Source organism: Chroicocephalus ridibundus, chromosome 2 (assembly GCF_963924245.1).
Source record: "Chroicocephalus ridibundus chromosome 2, bChrRid1.1, whole genome shotgun sequence".
Taxonomy (NCBI): Eukaryota; Metazoa; Chordata; class Aves; order Charadriiformes; family Laridae; genus Chroicocephalus; species Chroicocephalus ridibundus.
The window spans coordinates 5,790,077-5,806,643 of NC_086285.1; the positions used below are offsets into that span (position 1 = coordinate 5,790,077).

Here is a 16,567-nt window from a genome sequence, read left to right on the forward strand (position 1 = left end):
AAGAAAAAACAGCTATAAACAGCTATAAACAGATACACACTCTGTCTGATCCCATTTTGACTGCACAATTGGGCTCCTGGGCATTGCTGGCACAGAATGGTTTACCCTTTGTCCATACAACAAAGAATGTCATATCTGGATGTTTTACAGTGGGGCAGATTCTGAGTTTCCAAGATAAGGATGAGAACAAGCTTTCCTTCACAGAGAGATGTTCTGCCAGCCCTTGGACCTCCACATCTCTGTAGTTCCCTTGTGAGGTTTAAATGCCAGCTTTCCTAGGGGCTGCAGGCGGAAAAGAGGTGTCCCGGCAGAGCTCAGACCAACAGCCCAAGCGCACCATACCACACCGCAGATGCTCAAGCCATGTCTCACACCGAGCATTAGGTCTTGGGCACCTGAGTAACCCAAACTCTTGCTCTGGGGAAGAAACGAGGCAGGCAGGGCTGCTGAGCCCAGCGTGGCCCACCCCACAGCAATTTTAAGTGGTAGCTCATGAGCTTGGGAAATGCAACCGTTCCTGACTCGGCAGATTCCTCCCAGCTGTCTCTAGAGCTGACAGCATTACTCTGTGTGTTACGGGAGATGTGAAGGTCTGGTCTCATTGCTCCAAGCCCTACCTCCACACCGCAAACATGATGGCTCACCCCAAGCATCTCTGCCCGCAGTGTCCCGTGCCTGTGATGAAGCAAACTTTACTTACAGATCTGTGACTCCGGAGACCTCAGCATCTTCTTTGATTCCTGCCATATGGTCTTGCAGTCCTCCTGGAGCTTATAAAACCGCTCCTTTCTCCAAGAGCCTGACTTCACTTTTAGCAGCTGGCTGCCTTTCAGGAGGAACTTCAGATCCTTGTCATCTTTCAGGCCTGCAGAGAAACAGTATTGGTGATGTTGTAAGAGTCAGCTCAAGAAATGCTGCACACAGTGTCTTCCCTTCCACGGGACACTAATCACAGATACAGACAGACCACTGCAGTGCAGCCAGGTCTGGGGGGGACAGCAGAGCAGAGGGACCCAGAAATCTGCCATGCCACACTTTACACTCACAAAAGAGACTGGAGCCTTGTAGATTTCTGAGATTGAGTCTAAAGACTTTTGTACTATAATTCTCAGGTGGTTTATAAACATAACATATCTTCTTCCCAGCAAATACAGTTTAATGTTAGGACGCAAAAAACATCAACAAAAACAACAACATAACAGTAAAAGCAGAGGACAGAAAGTTGTATAACTTGTAATTGGAGTACTGTCAGGAACTTTTAAGTGATTTCAAATCTATTCTGTGATAAATTTCCTTTGTGGAAACAGGAATACACAACAATATCTCTCTTCCTTCTCTGGCAAGCAGTCCCCTCCTATCCACATGGGAATTTTGAAAATCAGTGTCATGAAGCTTAGGACTTACGCAGATAAGTCTGGTGACAGGCAGCATCACATCAATAAGATAGCAATAAGGTAGCAACCATGTTCTCCTCATTGCCCGGCTAGTATCCGAGAGGACCTTTATCCTTCTTACCCTACTAGGCCACCACAATGTCAAGTAATAATAACCAGACCCTCTGGTTCCAGGAACTTCAGATTTCAGATCTTAGGCTAGATTCAGGAAGACACTCAGACATCTAGAGAGGCAACAGGCAGACTTTGAAAACATAGATTTGGCATTCTACATGGTTTTGAATGTCTCAGCAGTGTATTACTTACACATACCTAAATACCTTGGAGACTCTGTCCCTCAAACCAACCATTAATTACAGATCTGGAGCGTGTGGGCTGGGAAGGGTGAGAGCATGAAACATGAGGAACACATCCTGGGCTTTCTGTAATAAGTACCTTGCATCTCTCTGACATTGCATGAGAGGCTGTTTCAAAGCTGGTGAAACAGCACGTAACTCTGCAGTACTGACCAAGCACATCCCAACTCAATGGGATTTTTGCTAACCTCATCTTGACAATACAGATGAGATTGTCACTGATAACCACTTGGCCGCTTGCAGCCACTTGACACTCACATAATGGGCAATTTCCCAATGCTAAGTAAACATAACGCGGGGTCGCACAAAGCAGAAATCCAAGTTAATTGATTTATGCAATAACATCTATATCGCAGTGTGGCATTCTCCTGTGACATTGGGCTTGTCCTTCTCTGGAAGATACAGCTGCCTTGAACTGTTGTTTTTTGAACAAGGCAATAAACTACCAAGCATCACTTCAGGCCTGCTTGAAAAACAAAACCAGCATGAGACCCAAGTGGCCAAATCCCCTCATTTCTGATAATTTGTACAGGAAACTGAAGTGCCAGGTGCTGCGCATCACCAAGGTGGATCATGGTGTCAGCAGCAAAAAGCAGCACCACAAGTTTGTAATTGGGATACAAAGGCCTAAAGAGAGCATTTTAGGTTGCCAAGAAAGCTTGACATCTCCATCAGAGATAAATATTAGGGGTGTCCAGCATCCACTCAGTGAGCCACTCACACAACCTTACCAGTTTTGCAGATGCCAAGGAGCATGACCAGAGCTGAGCCTGGCTGAGGCAGACAGAGTTGAAAGTGCCAGAGTGGGAGCTGGGATTCTGAAAAGGTGCCTGTGGCCTCTCTCTTTCCTCTACATTCCATTAGCTATCTCATTAATTAAGTGTCTTCCCATGTTACAGCATCCCCTGGGCCTCTTGGCTCATGTCTGGTCTGGAGGTTCCCAAGAGGAGAATCTGAATGCTTCCTCCTCTGGAAACCCTCTGCATCTTCACATCCCGACCATGAGAGGCATCGTTACGAGACTAGGAGGAGAACATGCCATCCTAGGGTGACGTGAGGAGGAAAGCAAGAAAACCATCAATTCCTTTGGATGCCTATGTGCATAAATGTGTAATGAGAAATCCCTGTTAACTGGCATGTTTCATTACACAGACACTGCATGCAGCATGCATAACGTGTCGTGCTACCTGGACATCCCAAAGAGCTGCACCAATGCAATAAAAGCAAATCTGGATGGGCACAGGCAGTGGCCAAGGGCAGATTTGTCGCCTCTAGGCTTGACTCACCCAGTTCAGACACAAGCTGGAGCTTCATCCTGCTCCAGCACAGCCTGGTCAGTGCATTAGTGTGAGTAAAAACTCCCTTTCCTCTTCAGAGGACCCACCTATGTGTTAGGAGCAGGCCTCCCACCCATCCTTCGCCACTGTGCCCAAGGATCATGCCAGGTTAAGTGACCCAGCAAAAGTGGCCACTGCGCTTTGCAAGAGCAGAAGGGAAAGATAAAGAGGGGCAGTGCGTGGTGAAAGCAAGGCAAAGATCAAAGATGGCAGGGAGCGTGAGTCAGAGGGCAGTGAGAGAAGCCAGGGAAGGGATGGAGACAAGCTTGCCTCTAGGAGACAGCAGGTTTGGCCAGGAAAGGGTGAGAGGGCTGATCACAGGTGTCTAACGGCTCCGTCATTCCTTTGATGTGGGAGGCCTTTGAGATAGAGAGCAGTCACCTAGAGCTGACTTCGGCCAGCGGTGACCCCAAGCACTCACTGAACCACCCCATCGTGGGTCTGGAGGAAGGAGGGGCATCCCCTTAACCAGGTGGACACAGCCTATTTCAGGCCTGCTCTGTGTCTGTCTAGCAGCAGTTCAAGCTCAGACAGCTAAACTGGCCGGGAAAGAGGGCCAGTGTTTTGGTCCCTGCCTCCTATGCCCAGTCCAATCACTGCCACAGACTCTTTAAATGACCTTGGGTGAGTCACTTAGTGTCTCTATTCCTATCTACAAAGCACCAGCACTCCGTTACGCCAGAGACGGAGCAGAAGATGCTCTGATCTGCTGATACAGGAACCGCAACTGCACCCGTGATGTGCCAGTGGGACATTACTTTCCGTTGGTCACTTGAACTGCTTTCCAGGAAAAACACCATTTCCCAGCAGAAACCTCAGTTCAGGTTTTATGCCTGAACCAGCTCCTGAGGATTTCTGCCTAACAACCCCACGGAGATAAGGAGATTTGCTGTCCAGAGCTCCACCTCACAGCAATGGAAATTTGTATGAAAGAAAGCAGTCATCATACACATATATAATTGAAAAAATCAAAACCACTCTGCAGCAGGACAAGGATATTGGTTTTCAACTCTATAACAACAGTGGACGTGAGAAGCACAATCACCATACTGAAACATGCCTAAAATCACTGCCTAAAACACGTGGCAAGACTGTGTCTTGCTTAGCATCTTCTGTGAAATACCAAACACGTACTTGGCATGCAAAATCGCGGGGTGCGTTTCAAGGGTCAGGCCCCCCCTCCTCGCAAATTATCAATCACACACTTTCTAAACAGAATATATTTAGTGTGCAGTAATGTTCAGATTGAAAATCACATTTGGCAAAGGTAGGAGCGCCTCAAGCACACACAGCACTGCAATAACCATGAAGTTAATATACTGCACTATGAAGCTTTGCACACTAAGGCATCAAAAATGTTAACCTTTGTATTATCCATCTCAGGCTTTTAGCAAGCAGGAACCACAATAAAACAATAGCTGTCACGGTAGAAGCCAGGCTCTGAGTTCACTAAGGAAATAGTTAGGATGATGTCTATGGAAGACACTGATAATCCATATTTCTGCATTGCTCACTCGCAAATCTGCTGATCTGATATAAACACGTTAATTACAACTGCTATAAAACAAGCCTCCTCCTGCCTGGTATCCCTCTCCCACCTGGTTTAAGACCTGACATAACTCACGTTCACCAGTTTAAAGGACAGAAAGCTTTTCTGCTAAAATTCAAAGAACTCATGTGGGTAAATGGCCATTTTCTATTTCCACCTGCCCTCTGTAGCCACAGAAATCAAGGGACTCACATCCACTTTGGGCTGTGTCTCCAGAGAGCAGGAACCAGCAATGAGCCACACACAGAAGTTATGAAACTCCCTGGGTTTCCTGTTTCTTTTCATATGGTTAACGCAGACCTCTGAGTGGGTCCTTGGGCTCTTATAGCAACTGGCATTACACCACTGAGAAGTCCTAAAATCAGGCAGGAAAAGGGCACTGCCTTCCCCAAACATCCTCAACCAGCAACAGTTCGGAAAGACCAGCAAGAGATTTGAAAACCGACCCTTTGCCAAAGAGGTCCCACTTTCTTTGATGCCTCAAATGAAGCGGTTTACATATCTGGCGGGTGGTTACAGGCAAAGGAAAGGAAAAGAAACATCAGGAGTTTAAAAATAACCTTAAGAGTTGCCTTTAGGGTGGAGCACTGCCTCTGCGCAGGGAAAAGAGGCAGAAATCAAGCAGCTGCCAGAGTGTCGAAGTGCCGAGGGTTTGGTCAACTTGTCCCTTACCCAGCCTGGTGCCGTTCAACTCGGCCACTCTACGGCTCTGCTCCCGTAGGATGTTTTCCTCGGACACGCTGCGCTTGGGCTGCCTTCGGATGCACTGCATGATCCAGCGCGGGGCTCAGGGAGAGGTGTCGAGCGTCGGGAAGGATGGGGGGCCACGCCACCCCTGAGGGGATCCCTGCTCATCCAGGAGCCTCCGGAGTGCGCGGTGTCAAACGGGGCTCCAAGGAGGGAGCGGAGACAGCGAGAGAGTGCAGGCAGAGGAAGGCAGGGGAGGGCAAAGTCCAGCTGGGGGTGGGGACGGTGGGAAGTCTCTCCTCCTGCTTTGCTCACCAGCTTCACAACACTGGAGGCAAAATTACACCGAGGCGCCTGCCGGCAACTGCCCAGGTAGAAGGAACAAGTTTTCCTATACTCATATGCCAGTGGGGTTTTATGCATCATTTCCAGGCTGGAGGACTCTCAAATATTGTTTGTGGCTCCTAATCAGTGCCTAGGGCTTTGTCAGCTCAGCCTGCCCACTAATGCCAGGATCCGAGAGAGCTTGGCTCCACCCTTTCTCTTCCGTGCGGAGCTGCTCTGAGCTGTTCCCACTGACATGCAGTGAAAAGGAAGTTAAAACACCTTTTTGCCAGGGCAAACGTAGCCCAAAAGCAGCTCGGAAACTGTGTTATAATGCTCTTTTTTTTCCACCTAGAGAAGAGCATTTTCCTAAGACTCTGGAGACTGCCTTCTCTGCCACTGATTTCCTGTATGACTTGGGTGAGTCACTTACCCTGTGTTTCTGCATAGCTCTGGGTTTATTCTTGTAATTCAAATTTATCCTGCAGTCTAGTACAGGGATAAGCCCCACCAGTGGTTAAACAAGTCACTGATTACACAGAATCAGAGAATAATTCAGGTTGGAATGGACCTCTGGAGATGTCCAGTTCAACTACCCACTCAAAGCTGGGTCACCCTCACAGGTAGACCAGCTTCGTCACAGCATTGTCCATGTGAGTTTTGGACATCTCTAAGGATAGAGACTCCCCAGCTAACCTAGAGCCCTGTTCAAAAGCTTAGATGTTCTCAGTGAAGAATACGTTCCGTATGACCAGTATAAATTTCCTTTGCTGAAACTCACGACCATTGCCCATTGTCCTGGCAATGCCTGGAGCTGAAATCCATCTCTTCCCTAGCCATGACCCCTCCTGCAGTGAGATATCACAGCTATACGTATTAACCTGTTCCATTCTAGGTGAGTTTACAGACCTTGTTATGGATTAGTTTTTTTGTCCTTGCCTTTGCTAGCTGCTGCCCTGCCAGGCAAGCCAAGGGTGAAGATACTGCAGGGAGATGGAGTCAAGCTGCAGAACCAGTACATGCCCGAGAAACTTGACAGCGAACCGTATGTCACCGTTTCTGATAGAGACTTAATCTAAGGCTCTCCATCACCAGCCCCCCATCATATTCAACACAGGTTTTAGAAACATATTCTCTATTTCTCGTATCCAGCAATCCAGCCGTCTTCCCTTTCTTTCTCCGCATTTTGAAGGAAGCCCTACCAACACTCACAGATAAGCACAAAGGACTGGGTTATTTGACCAGCACAAGGACAGGATCAGAGTCATTAATCGCTGCCATATGCCACATGTAAGAAACTCCCTGGGGATAAGGCAGAGCCATTGCTTGGCCTTGAACAGCAGTGCAACTAATAACGCCTTATTTACCTATAGCAACTACAAATCACAGACAGCGAAGGCGAATAAAGGCATTTTCTGGATGAGGCATTGCTGAACACATTAGCCAGGCAGTCAAGAGGTGTTTGAGGAAACACCTCCAGCCTTTTCTGAGCCCCCTGCACATCTAGGGGATGGATGTCGGAGCCGTAATCTCTGTAGTGCTCCCCTGGGAGCTGGGAGCTTTGCTTTTGCCTGGGCTAGGAGGTAGACACCATGATGTAATGGCTAGGGGATATTTATTAGCTACCAGACTCTGAGCACTTCCCGTATTTCACATTGTACTAGAGAGGATTGATCAAATTAAAGGAGTGGGAAACACAGTGGTCTCCTGTACTTGCCTTAGCAAAACAATTTGCTTCTGTGCACCAGCTCTCCCGTCCAGCAGCAGCCGGAGTCCCATAGGGATCGATCTGAGAGCACACAGAGCCCCTCTGCTTCATTTTCTCATTAATTCCTAATAAGCAGTGCCGGTGACAGCACTGCTTGGAGCTTTCCAGGCCCTCAGAGAACATTTTACTGTACTTATCCCTGAAGATTGCATACACACAAAGCATGGGATCAGCATTCACCGAGTTTAGATATTTCTCCAGAACAGCAATGTGCGAGTTTTGCTGTTGTGAGGCCTTCAGAGATGTGAGGCAGTTAAAATCAGTTTGGTTTTAAAACAAAGATGAGATCGTCGGGCCAGAAATGTCCTGCTTTGGGAAACAACAGATCTGGATGTATTCTGGTCTTGAGGTCATTTAGAGACAATGTCACATCTCATAGACGAAGCCTGATGGATAAATGTGACACTGTGGGTTACACAGCATTGCTTATTGATGTTACATGGTGCTGCAGCACTCTGCGGCACTGGAGGAAGTGATTCCTGCAAATGGCTTAGGGACAAATTCTCCAACCCTTATTCACTGCAGGTAACACCTGACTGGGTCTGAACCCTGCAAACACTCAAGCATGCAATTTTACCCGTATGACCAATCTCACTGAAATCAATGGCACTAGTCACATGAGTGAAGTTATTCACGTCCCCGTGCCCAGGATCGGGGCTGTGCTAATCATCCTATTGATTCCAGCCGGATTAGTCATGGAGTAAATGGTAATCAATGTGAATGAGGATGTCAGAACATGGTCCCAAAGTCAGCAAAGTGCTTTAATAGCCAGGAAACAGGCACTTGAGACAGAAAGACTCTAGAGTCTGGTAGGAAATGGGCTATGTGAGAAAACTATTAATGCACAGGCTGCTCTTCAGACAATTTTCCAAAACGAATTAATCTCCATCACATCCTTATACAAAGGAGCTATTGCCACTTCACAGCGGAATAAGCAGGTTGGTTTTGAGCTCTTTGGGGCTAGACAGACCTGTTCTCCCATCACCGCCACGTTTGGGCAAAACCAAAAGTGGTGTAACCCTAATACCGATCATAGCCTCTTTACACCACACTGACACAAATGACATGACAGAAGTCAGTTGCTGATTTGCCCGGTCTTGTGATAATTTGGGACTGGAATGAAAATACCTGTGCTGGTGATGACCTCACCACTTCCCCATTGCATCATGCACACGATGTAAATTACTCTGTTATGACAAGTAATGCCTATGGCAGTTACACAACACGTTACCCAACAGTTACACAACACATGTCATTTTAAGAGATTTTCCCACTAAAGAGGCTACAGGTTGTGCCTTGCTCTGCATTTGTTACCAAGAAGAAAAAATAGGTTTATTTTATATGATGTCATTCTTTGAAGAAACACTGTGATTTCACCTTCCCTCCCAGGGAAATTCAATAGAATTATTTTAATAAGAGTAACACCACAATCCAAGTATCACTGCTTGTTAACGAACTACAATGTCTGTCCCTACATATTGCTAGGCCTCAGCAATCATGAGAACATGGAACCCAAGTGAACGCAGAATCAGTGAGAGTTTGGAAAAGCTGTAGTTCAGCTGGTCTGTAGTAACACGACAACCTTCCGTCACTTGTTAGGTTGACGGAGCACTCAAACACTGAGGTTGCTGATGGTAAATAAACTTTCATGATTAATTTTGCACTCCTAGTACAAGGACCATTGTCAGTGCAGCAGCTGTTTGGAAATGAGTACAACCAGCTGCAGCGCCGGGCAGTGGCTGCTGTTTGGGAAAGCAGAGAACCTGTCAAGTGACAATGGTTTTGCTGGTTTCCCCTGTGCTTTTGCAAATCGCTGATGTTACTTGTGAAGTGCCTCTGCAGAGTCCCCTTTTGTCATCTACCATCACCCCATCCAACCTGGCTTTTATATCAGCTCTTTAGCAGCCCTGTGCCTGGGATCGGTGTGGTCCCAGCAATGGCAAGTTGTCTTCCAGCTGAGACCCTGCCAGAGGACAGGACAGCAAGGCTCCTTCCACATCTGCAGGCTCCCACCTGCCCTGCCTTTCCCTCTGGAGTCCATTCTTCACTTCATTCATGCCCTCTAACATCCCACCCGTAGACACCCCTGCTCTTTCCTCCTTCCTTGCTACCTCCAGGACAGCACTCGCTGCTTTCAGCTTTATTCTCCCCAGTCACACCTCACATCCTCCGAGGACCAGGCCTTGCTGTTGGCACAGCAGAGCTTGAGAACAGCCAGTTTCTTACCACCAACAAATAGCTCCTCTACACCAGCACTCCCCCTCTCGCTCCCTCCGGTGGAGCAGGGACCAAGGAGTGGGTGCTGAGACCATAAGCATCCGTTCATCTCTGGCCAAAGATGCTGCTGCTTGTTGACAGTGGGCGCATCTTCAGTGCATGTGGTATGTACCAAGTTCCACCTTGTGGTGACACTGAGAATGGGCTTCTCCGCAAAGCCCGTGGCAGCACCAGCAAACCTCCTTCTCTTCCTTACATTGGCTTTTCTTGCCCCCTTTAGTTCCCTTCCAGGGTGCTTGAGAGGTCCTGCTAAGCCGGAGCAGGGTGTTTCATATAGAAGGAATTCTCCCCAAGCATTCTGTTGTGGCTGTTCTTCAAATCATTGCCTAAAACCTTCCTCCATCGGCATGTTAGCAAGAAGCTGCATGATGGACAGGTTTCTGGTATACCGAGATCAGCACTGTCACCCTGCCCAGTATTTCTCTGCCTCACTTCTTCTGTGTATCCTTTGGATATCTCGCCTTGTCCGCAAGGTCTCTGGGAGGAAAACAGTCCTTTCTCCAGCTCTGCTCTGACTAGTCCATGCAGCCTAGCCATCTTTCCCCAAAACAGGCTGGCTATATCCAGACTGCCTACTGGGAAGGACTGCAGACCCAAGCCATCACCCAGATCATGCTATGTGCTAGCTTGCTATGGATCAGAACCATGCCAGAGAGTGTACTGGCAGTTAAAAGGTGCAAAGCCCTGGCCCTGGTTTGTATAGACAAGCCAGGCTGCCTGCTTAGACATTTCACAGATGGTATAAATTGTGACCTTTATTTGTGAATATCTTCATAAATCTTTCTGCCAGCCTGGGTCACTCAAAGGGCATGCAGATCCATGCACAGCACTGGCTGTGACCGATCAAAAGCTACTGCTGTCTCCCTGCACTCTTGATGAAATCCAGGTAAAATGCCTAACTGAAGTTCATTGCACTCGGGAACTCAAAACCAGAACGAAGGTTTGGTTCGGGCCTTCCACTGGTCCCTCCATCACGGTGCACATAGAGATTTGGCTGCAGAGCGAGAGGCACTGAAACAAATGCTGGCTTGCAGTAAATTACAGCTTTTCCAGTGGCCGGTGTGAAAAGGGCGGTAAGAAAGTAATTGAAAAGAAGGATATAAATTTGATGGATAGGACCAGCACCGACAGCACTCTTGCAGCTTAGCTGCTTAACTCCTAAGTCATTGTCCTGATTTGGGTTTCTGGGCACATGCTGGTGAAAATGTTCTTCTCATAAAACCAAAGTCAATTGTAGGTGGGTCACAGCTTCGTTTTTTTTAAGGCCACTTAACAGCTTTTCTCACATTTTCTTCAGGAGCTGAAATTTCTTCCACAGACGAAATGCTGATCACTCTGATCATTCTGTAGCAGGGCAAAATTTGTGCAATAATTAAATTGCACAATTGAATTATGCAAAACTAGGGGGAAAATCCTTTTTTTTTCCCCTCAGTGATTTATCTGGAATTTCAGCACTCTGTAACTTTAGCCAAAAACAGACAACGAGACTTGTTGTGCGGTATCTCAACACAGGGCTTTAAAAGGTACCCACGAGAGGGGCAGCCCGAGGTGTGAGAATTCCCCCACACACATTGTCTAAACTGGGTCATTTAAGGTGTGGAAGTATCTTGGTTTAGAAGAAACTGTGGCAAAATCTTCTCTACCTGCATAAAGAAAAAGAGAAACCTCTGTGTTTGAGCAGGGTCTGCAGCCTTCCATTCTGGTGGGCTTGACTGAGTAAGGACTGAGACCCTCCACCCACGGTAAGGACCCAGGAGACGCATGGGCTGGGGGTTAGTCTCGCAGTATTTAGATACCTACAGTGCACTGTAGACAAGGGACCGGGAGAAGACAGGGTACAATTCACCTGTCTAGATCCCTATAAGCTTAAAATTTCTTGCAGACACCTACATTTAGCCAGCCTTATCAAGTCAACCATTACTTGTCTGCAGCTTTCCTTCATAAATACCTGTTTATATTTTTTTGATTTCCCTGTAAGGGAAATTATACTCTGCTCCCAAATCATTGGTATCTTTGGCTCCCAGAGCTGCCCATCCAGTCAGCTGAGCTTCCGGATCTTGCACAAATCATCTCTTCCTCACATATTTCTCCCTCTTGCTTTTCCCCTCTAGTTGGCTGTATCCTTTCATTTCTGCTACCTGCAGCAGTTTTCCAAGCGGCTACATTTCCTTCTTCCTCCTCTTTCATTTCCTCCTTAAATTCTATTTTTCCCTGAGGATCCTCTTGCCCTGACTCACGTGCTTTTGGGTGTGATGTTGGGGCTTTGCACACCAGCAACAATCTCAAAACCAACCGCAGGCTTTAGTTTTACTAAAGACATTGCTCAAATTGGAAGTTTGGCAGCTTTTGTGTCAAAATAAAAAAAGACTCCAAATGAATTTTACTTGTGCTGTCTGAAAAAGGGACAAGTTGCATGGTTAACGCACTGCAAAGTGCCAGAATTGCAAATTCTCCTGCACTACTAGAAATGCTATGGCTCAAAAAACGCTCATGTAACACATGAGACACAACCTGCATTAAGTGGGATGTGCTGGGAATATTTTGTTTGTAGGAAAGGAGATCAAAGTCACCGGCTGCTTCAGAGCAGATCCAAGCTGATCCCAGGTAATATTATCTCCACCCTTGGAGGCTGGAGCCCAGAAGGAGCCTCCTCAGTCCTACCAGCTGAGAAGGGCAGGTGGAGATGATTCATTTGGAAATTTAAATCTAGAAGAAGTAAATTCTTGGGAGTGACTGACAGAATAAACAGGGAAATGTCCTGTTTTGTATGATTTTACTAACCCTTCCCTGTGGATTCTCACGCTGGGCTGTGGCAGAGGGCATTCCCGTAGCGGGGCTGTGGCATTCCCTACACAATGTACACAGTGTCTTGGATGAAAAAGTCAGTGTATAAGAATAAGGCATAGTACAAATTAGCTATTCTATAATGTGTGCAAGCACAAGGGCTCCCAGTTCAGAAACAAACCAACTTAATGAGGCAAGAGAAAGATTATTAATAGCCCACCAAGTCTAGCACATTCATTACGTACTAAATGTAGATGATTCTTTACAAAATAAGCAACAAGAAGCTCATCCAGCTGAATCAAAGACATTCAAAATAAAAGGCACAGATCACTAAATCACAGCAGCTACTCTGTCTCTGCAAACAAGGGAGCATGCTCCGTTTTCTTCCCCGAACTCAGATCTCCATCCAAATGCAGAGTAAACAAAACTCTACAAACTTTTCAGAAACTCTCATCTATACTAATACCAGCTTCTGCTACCAGAAGGTATCTCAGGTGTCTCCTACCCATAGTCAGATATTTTACTGAGACTAAACCATGTGCCTGTGGTTAATTCTGACAGTAAATACAGCTGTTCTATCTATGTTGGAAAAAACGAGTGTAAACCAAAGAAAGAAACTGAGTTTCAACATACAGCCATAGACAAAACATATCTCTAAACCATAGTATCTGAGAAATTTCTGACAAACTACATATCACATGTCTGATCCTGCTAACAAACCAACATGTGAGCAACTCTGCTTGTCGTAAGTAGTCTGGCATTCAGAATGACTTTGGCACTTCTGTGTGTTATGTGTTAAGGAATTTCAGTAAATACTTTTTTAAAAGCTGGGCTCATTCAACACTTGTGTATTTTTCTGCCTGTGAGAAGAAAATAGATTAACAAGCAGCCACTGAATTCTTCTTGATTCCTAACCCCAGAAGACTAAATAATATACACTGAAAAATGACCCACAGCCCAGAATAGGAAATATTTTAATAGTTCCAGATGTATTCCTTAGCTTTCTTTCCCCAGTGGTTGTACAATGAATGGGATAGCTACAAAAAGTGTAACATTAACCTCTGTTTCACCTTCCTGTCAGATTTCTAGCATCTGGGGAAAAAAAAAGAGGGAAGATTTCTTGAGCCTGGGGGAATCTTTTCACATTTCTGCTGGTAATGCTAAACTGATTATGTTTATGGTCAATAACTTATTGCTTTATTAGTTGGGTTTTTTTTAATAGCTCATCTACAGTAAGAAAGCATCTGTCTCATGAAAAAAAAAAAAACTTTTCCCATTTCTCTGGGATCACAATATCCCATTTCAGTCTGTAGCTATCACAGTCCTGAGTTGTTTCTGCTCATCAGAGTAAGTAAAATACAATGAAGAGGTAACAAATCAATATATTAAAGTCAGACCAGAGAATAAGGGCTACTTCATTACCCTGTCTATCAGACAAGCCTCCCAGCCTCAGTACCAATTGAATTTTCTTAAATCTCACTTGCTGGAATGGCAGAGAGGATTTCTTCTTTTTTAGAAACATTACTTAATTTACACTTAACATTTATAGCATCTTGGGGACAGACCCTGAGCTGAGGTGATTTATCCTAGCCCTGCTGTCTTCACCAGAGCCCAGAGAGTTTACTCAGTTGAGCATCCGTCCCACTCTCAGTTTCACCAAAAAGGGGAGGAGATTTGGATCAACTTTTCTGGACTTGCAGAAATCTATCCAGCCAACACACCCTTCCTACCAACACAGCTAAACCTATCAACAGAGAAAAATCTGTCATCTCTGTAACACGGAGTAAATGCTGCATTACTTCCAAATGACAGAATGGGCAGGCAAAGGAGGAGGGAGAAGAGAGGAAGAAAAATAAAGCTTTTGGACAAGATAAGAGCTGAAATGCAAGGACATTTCTACTGACTTACTGTTGCAAGCGAGGAAAGTGCCATTCGATTCCATTGCTGCAAAACAAGCCGACACGCAGCAGCAGAAAGGGCTCCGGGAAACAGCTGTGCCCAGATGTTAGCGCTGGCCCCAGCGTGGAAGCCAGACCCGTGAGGCTCCCCCTGCTTTCTGCTCCAGTAATCCCCAACGTCAGCTCCCTTCGGCGAGGCCTGCTCCTTCCCCTTGGCTAGAAATGCCTCTTCGCTATGACTCCTCATTTATTTCTCTCCCGCATCCGCACGCCAGTGCCTGCCCAGCGCGTCGACTGAGGCCAAGCGCCCGAGCTCCAGCGCCGCGCTGGCCCTGGCTCCTCCCCGCTGAAATCTGGCGTCTTCACCGCTGGCCCAGCCTCCTGCTTTTGCTACCGCTGCAGCTTGACAACGATGCCTCTTTTCCTGTTGCTGGCACATTTTCACGCTCCTCTCCTTTCCGGCAAGGCTTCCAGAAGACATCGAGTGCTGCAAATCTGTCCTCCGTGGTCCTCAAATCAAGGAAAGGGCCTTAAACAGTAGCCAGGGATCGGAGTGTAGGTCTCAAGGGCTTTTAGATACTGGGAGGGGCATATTTCTTTTCACAGGGAAAAAAAACAAACAACAGGTCAGAAATTGCCAATGTAGAAATAGAAGCTGTAACCACAAACGCTCACAGAGGCATGAGCTGAAAGCAGGAGAAAAGTTACAAGCTTTGCTTTTGAGACAGCGAGACAGAAAGCAGAAAAAAATGCACTGTCCTGAGGCTTTTCCTGAGTGGAACTTATTTCTTCCACTCTGTCCCCTACTCTTGAATTAGATATTTTTTAAGGGTAGAAAGACAATGCTGGCAAATAGGGAGTGGGAAAGAAAGGGAATCCGATGTGAGAAGGTAAAGTTTCCCTCTACTTGAATGTTTGTGGGAGGTTTTCAGTTACGGTTTTGCTGTTATTTATTTCTGTTTCTGGTTATTTAGGTTATCTTGATGCAAACAATTGATGGAACTGTTGGCAGATTCAAAGCTCTCGCTCCTCAGCAGCTGTAAACCCAGCAGCTTCACCAGCAGAAGCGAAAAGTCCCTCTCTGATGGTGACAGATCTGGGAAGCACATCATGAAAAATACCTCAGGGCTAGGACTGTTTGTCCCTCCCCGCCAAGAACTGGGCTGCTCCTTTTAGAGCCCAGATGTTGCTCTCAGTTTTACAGTCCACAAATACCAGGCTGCTGTCACCACCCAAGAAGAACTGCCCTAATATAGCAAAACTCCTCTGTGCTAGTACAAAACTAACAAAACCAAACAAGTGGAGAAAATAAAGAGCAGAGATTTCATCTCATCATTTCTCAAAATCCCACCCTTCTACCTCACAGCCACCAGCATGGCATGGCGGGGGGCTCGCGCTTTCTGAAGGACCCAGGAAGAAGCGCCCCTTCTGCAAACCCGCAGGCAATGAGACATTGACGCAGACAGGGGCAGACTGTTTGGCAGCAAGGTCAGTTGCTGGCACGACAGCAGCTGGAGGCACCCAAGAGGTTCCTTGTACAGCCTTAAAACCTCAAGGCGGGGGCATTTCTGGAGGACATCCCCAAAACCTGTCGCCCTTTCAACTGACAGGGAAGAGCACTGGAGGGAGTGTACAAGAGGCTGGCAGATGAGTCAGGCAGACTGGAAACTCCAGTAAAGCTGAGGTGATGAGAACATTGTGGTTTTCACAAGGGAGGAAAAGTAGAGAAGGGCAGCTTGAAAGTGGTGACGGGAAACAGCATGATAGTAACTCCTTTGCTCTTGTGTATATCACACCCCATTGCGTCCTCACATTGCCTAACACAAGCCCCTCACTTAGGGACGAACCAGCCGGTATCCCTATGCCCTCTGTGGCAAAGGGGGGAGATCTAAGAGAGCTACGTTCATCCCAGAAACAATGAGGACCATATTCTGGAAACAACCACTTCACAGAGCACCAAGACATGACCATCACTCCCCTGCACCGCAGCGAACACCACTGTGATTGCACTGGCTGGTGGACAGAGCACCGTCACCGAGCGAGACTCAGTTTCTCTGCCATCATCCCTTGAGATCTGAAGATGATCCCCAGCATTTCCCCTTCACAACAGCCCACTGTATCTTCTTGTGCTTCCTTCTTGCCATGCTGCCTTCTCCATGATGGTAGAAGAAGTGGTAGCAGTAATGGTGCCTG

The 16,567-nt window shown here is 46.7% G+C and overlaps 1 protein-coding gene across 2 annotated transcripts in view; it reads right to left on the reverse strand.

Annotated features, from left to right (window-relative positions):
* Positions 1–14,685, reverse strand: part of PLCD1 (phospholipase C delta 1) — a 59,645-nt gene extending 44,960 nt beyond the window's left edge. Inside the window, exons 1-2 of one of the 2 annotated variants that reach the window (XM_063324326.1) lie at positions 14,385–14,685; positions 701–865 (exon numbers count right to left, since the gene is read on the reverse strand). In XM_063324326.1, coding sequence (XP_063180396.1) covers positions 701–865; positions 14,385–14,418 — 199 coding nt within the window. In that variant the 5' untranslated portion in view covers positions 14,419–14,685. Of the gene's footprint in view, positions 1–700; positions 866–5,308; positions 5,712–14,384 lie in introns of those variants that run through there. The other variant, XM_063324325.1, reaches the window with a different exon arrangement.
* Positions 14,686–16,567: the final 1,882 nt, after the last annotated feature.